The 1351-nt window shown below is 53.3% G+C and overlaps 1 protein-coding gene across 1 annotated transcript; it reads left to right on the top strand.

Moving 5' to 3' along the window:
* Positions 1 to 156: 156 nt before the first annotated feature.
* Positions 157 to 472, top strand: Pmar_PMAR025780 (hypothetical protein; the record flags this gene model as incomplete). The annotated part of the gene is made up of 1 exon (XM_002786785.1): positions 157 to 472. A coding segment is annotated over one exon (316 nt), but the record flags the coding sequence as incomplete, so codon positions are not given.
* Positions 473 to 1351: the final 879 nt, after the last annotated feature.

Here is a 1351-nt window from a genome sequence, read left to right as displayed (position 1 = left end):
ATGGTCATTCGAGTGGTGTTTGCCGAAAGGTTATCAACAATGACAGTATGACATCCGCTACTCAAGCCAATATGTCCACTGTTGCAACGGAGATCTCTGACGGCTCTGAGCTAAAGATCATCCACAGTAGTGTCGCCTGTGCTTCATCTCGTGCAGCACTTCATGATATCGTCGGCTCACCCCCTGCTGATCCGGTGGTGAACCTTGTCGCTGGTCATGATGCTCCAAAGACTTATTGTCCTATCCAGGGACTCGTGGATAGCGGTGCGAACGCCTCCATTCTGAACAGCTCTATCGTTCACTTTCTTCTTGCTAACGACACCATAAGGCCTGCCGATGTCAAGGCTCTATCACCGCCTGTGTCCGTTACCTTCGGTAATAATCAGGCTCTCTCGGCTGGCTCTGTCGCCAAGGTCCCTTGTTTCCTTGGATCCGCTGGCACTGTCACCATCTCATTTCTGGTCGTTGATGGGTGTCGTCCACATTCTCTTATAGGCCGTAACATGTTCTCACTTTTGGGCATTCGGCTGGTCTCGGACAAAGGCGTGGACATCGTTTGCAACATAGCCTCCGCCAACAATAGCCCGGCGCCCGCCACATCAACCCCACTCTGTGCCCGCTCTAAAGCCGCTCTAACCCGCTGGTCGAAGTCATTCCTGATGACATAGACCCCAAACGGAAGAGGCTGAGAGCTAGGCTCCCTGCTGTCGAGGACGAGGTCTACGATGAGCTCATTGACTCTGCTGATAAGGCTAACTGCCACGTTGTCGACGCCACGGAAGACACCGCTCCGAACGATAATGAGCAACCTTCATTCGGCCCAGAACAGGCGCTCACGCACATCGTCCCGGTTCAATTGCTCAGGCGTTCTTTCGATGCTTGGCGTGGTCGCACGACCTTTCAAAAAGTGGCAACCATCCCAGTCGACCCCGCTGCTGCGCGCACTTGGCTCCGAGACGTCCAGACCAAGGACCCTACTTGTCAGAGACTCGCCAGTCTTCCCCGCTCACAGTTCACCACTGACAACGACGGATTGTTGCGATATGGTCATCGTTACTTTCTATCTCAACGGTTTGCCCATTCGGTTATCGAAGATATCTACATCTTCCTCGGTCATTGTCCGCTCGAGCAAACCCATGACAGTGTAGTAAAGGCTTTCTACATTCCTGGTGTCTCTCGCTTGTTCAACACGTGGTGTCAAGATGCGTATGCCAGTTCTCAGCCGGCCCTCGGGGCAACGTTAACCCCATCGGTCCCCCATTGAGAAGTACTTCAAGGCCTATGAAGATCCTCGACTGTTGCTTCCTTGATATTGTCGGTCCTTTGCCTGTGTCGGAATCCTTCTCCCACC

This window comes from Perkinsus marinus (genome assembly GCF_000006405.1).
Source record: "Perkinsus marinus ATCC 50983 genomic scaffold scf_1104296931182, whole genome shotgun sequence".
Taxonomy (NCBI): domain Eukaryota; phylum Perkinsozoa; order Perkinsida; family Perkinsidae; genus Perkinsus; species Perkinsus marinus.
This window is presented reverse-complemented; position numbering and strand designations above follow the sequence as displayed.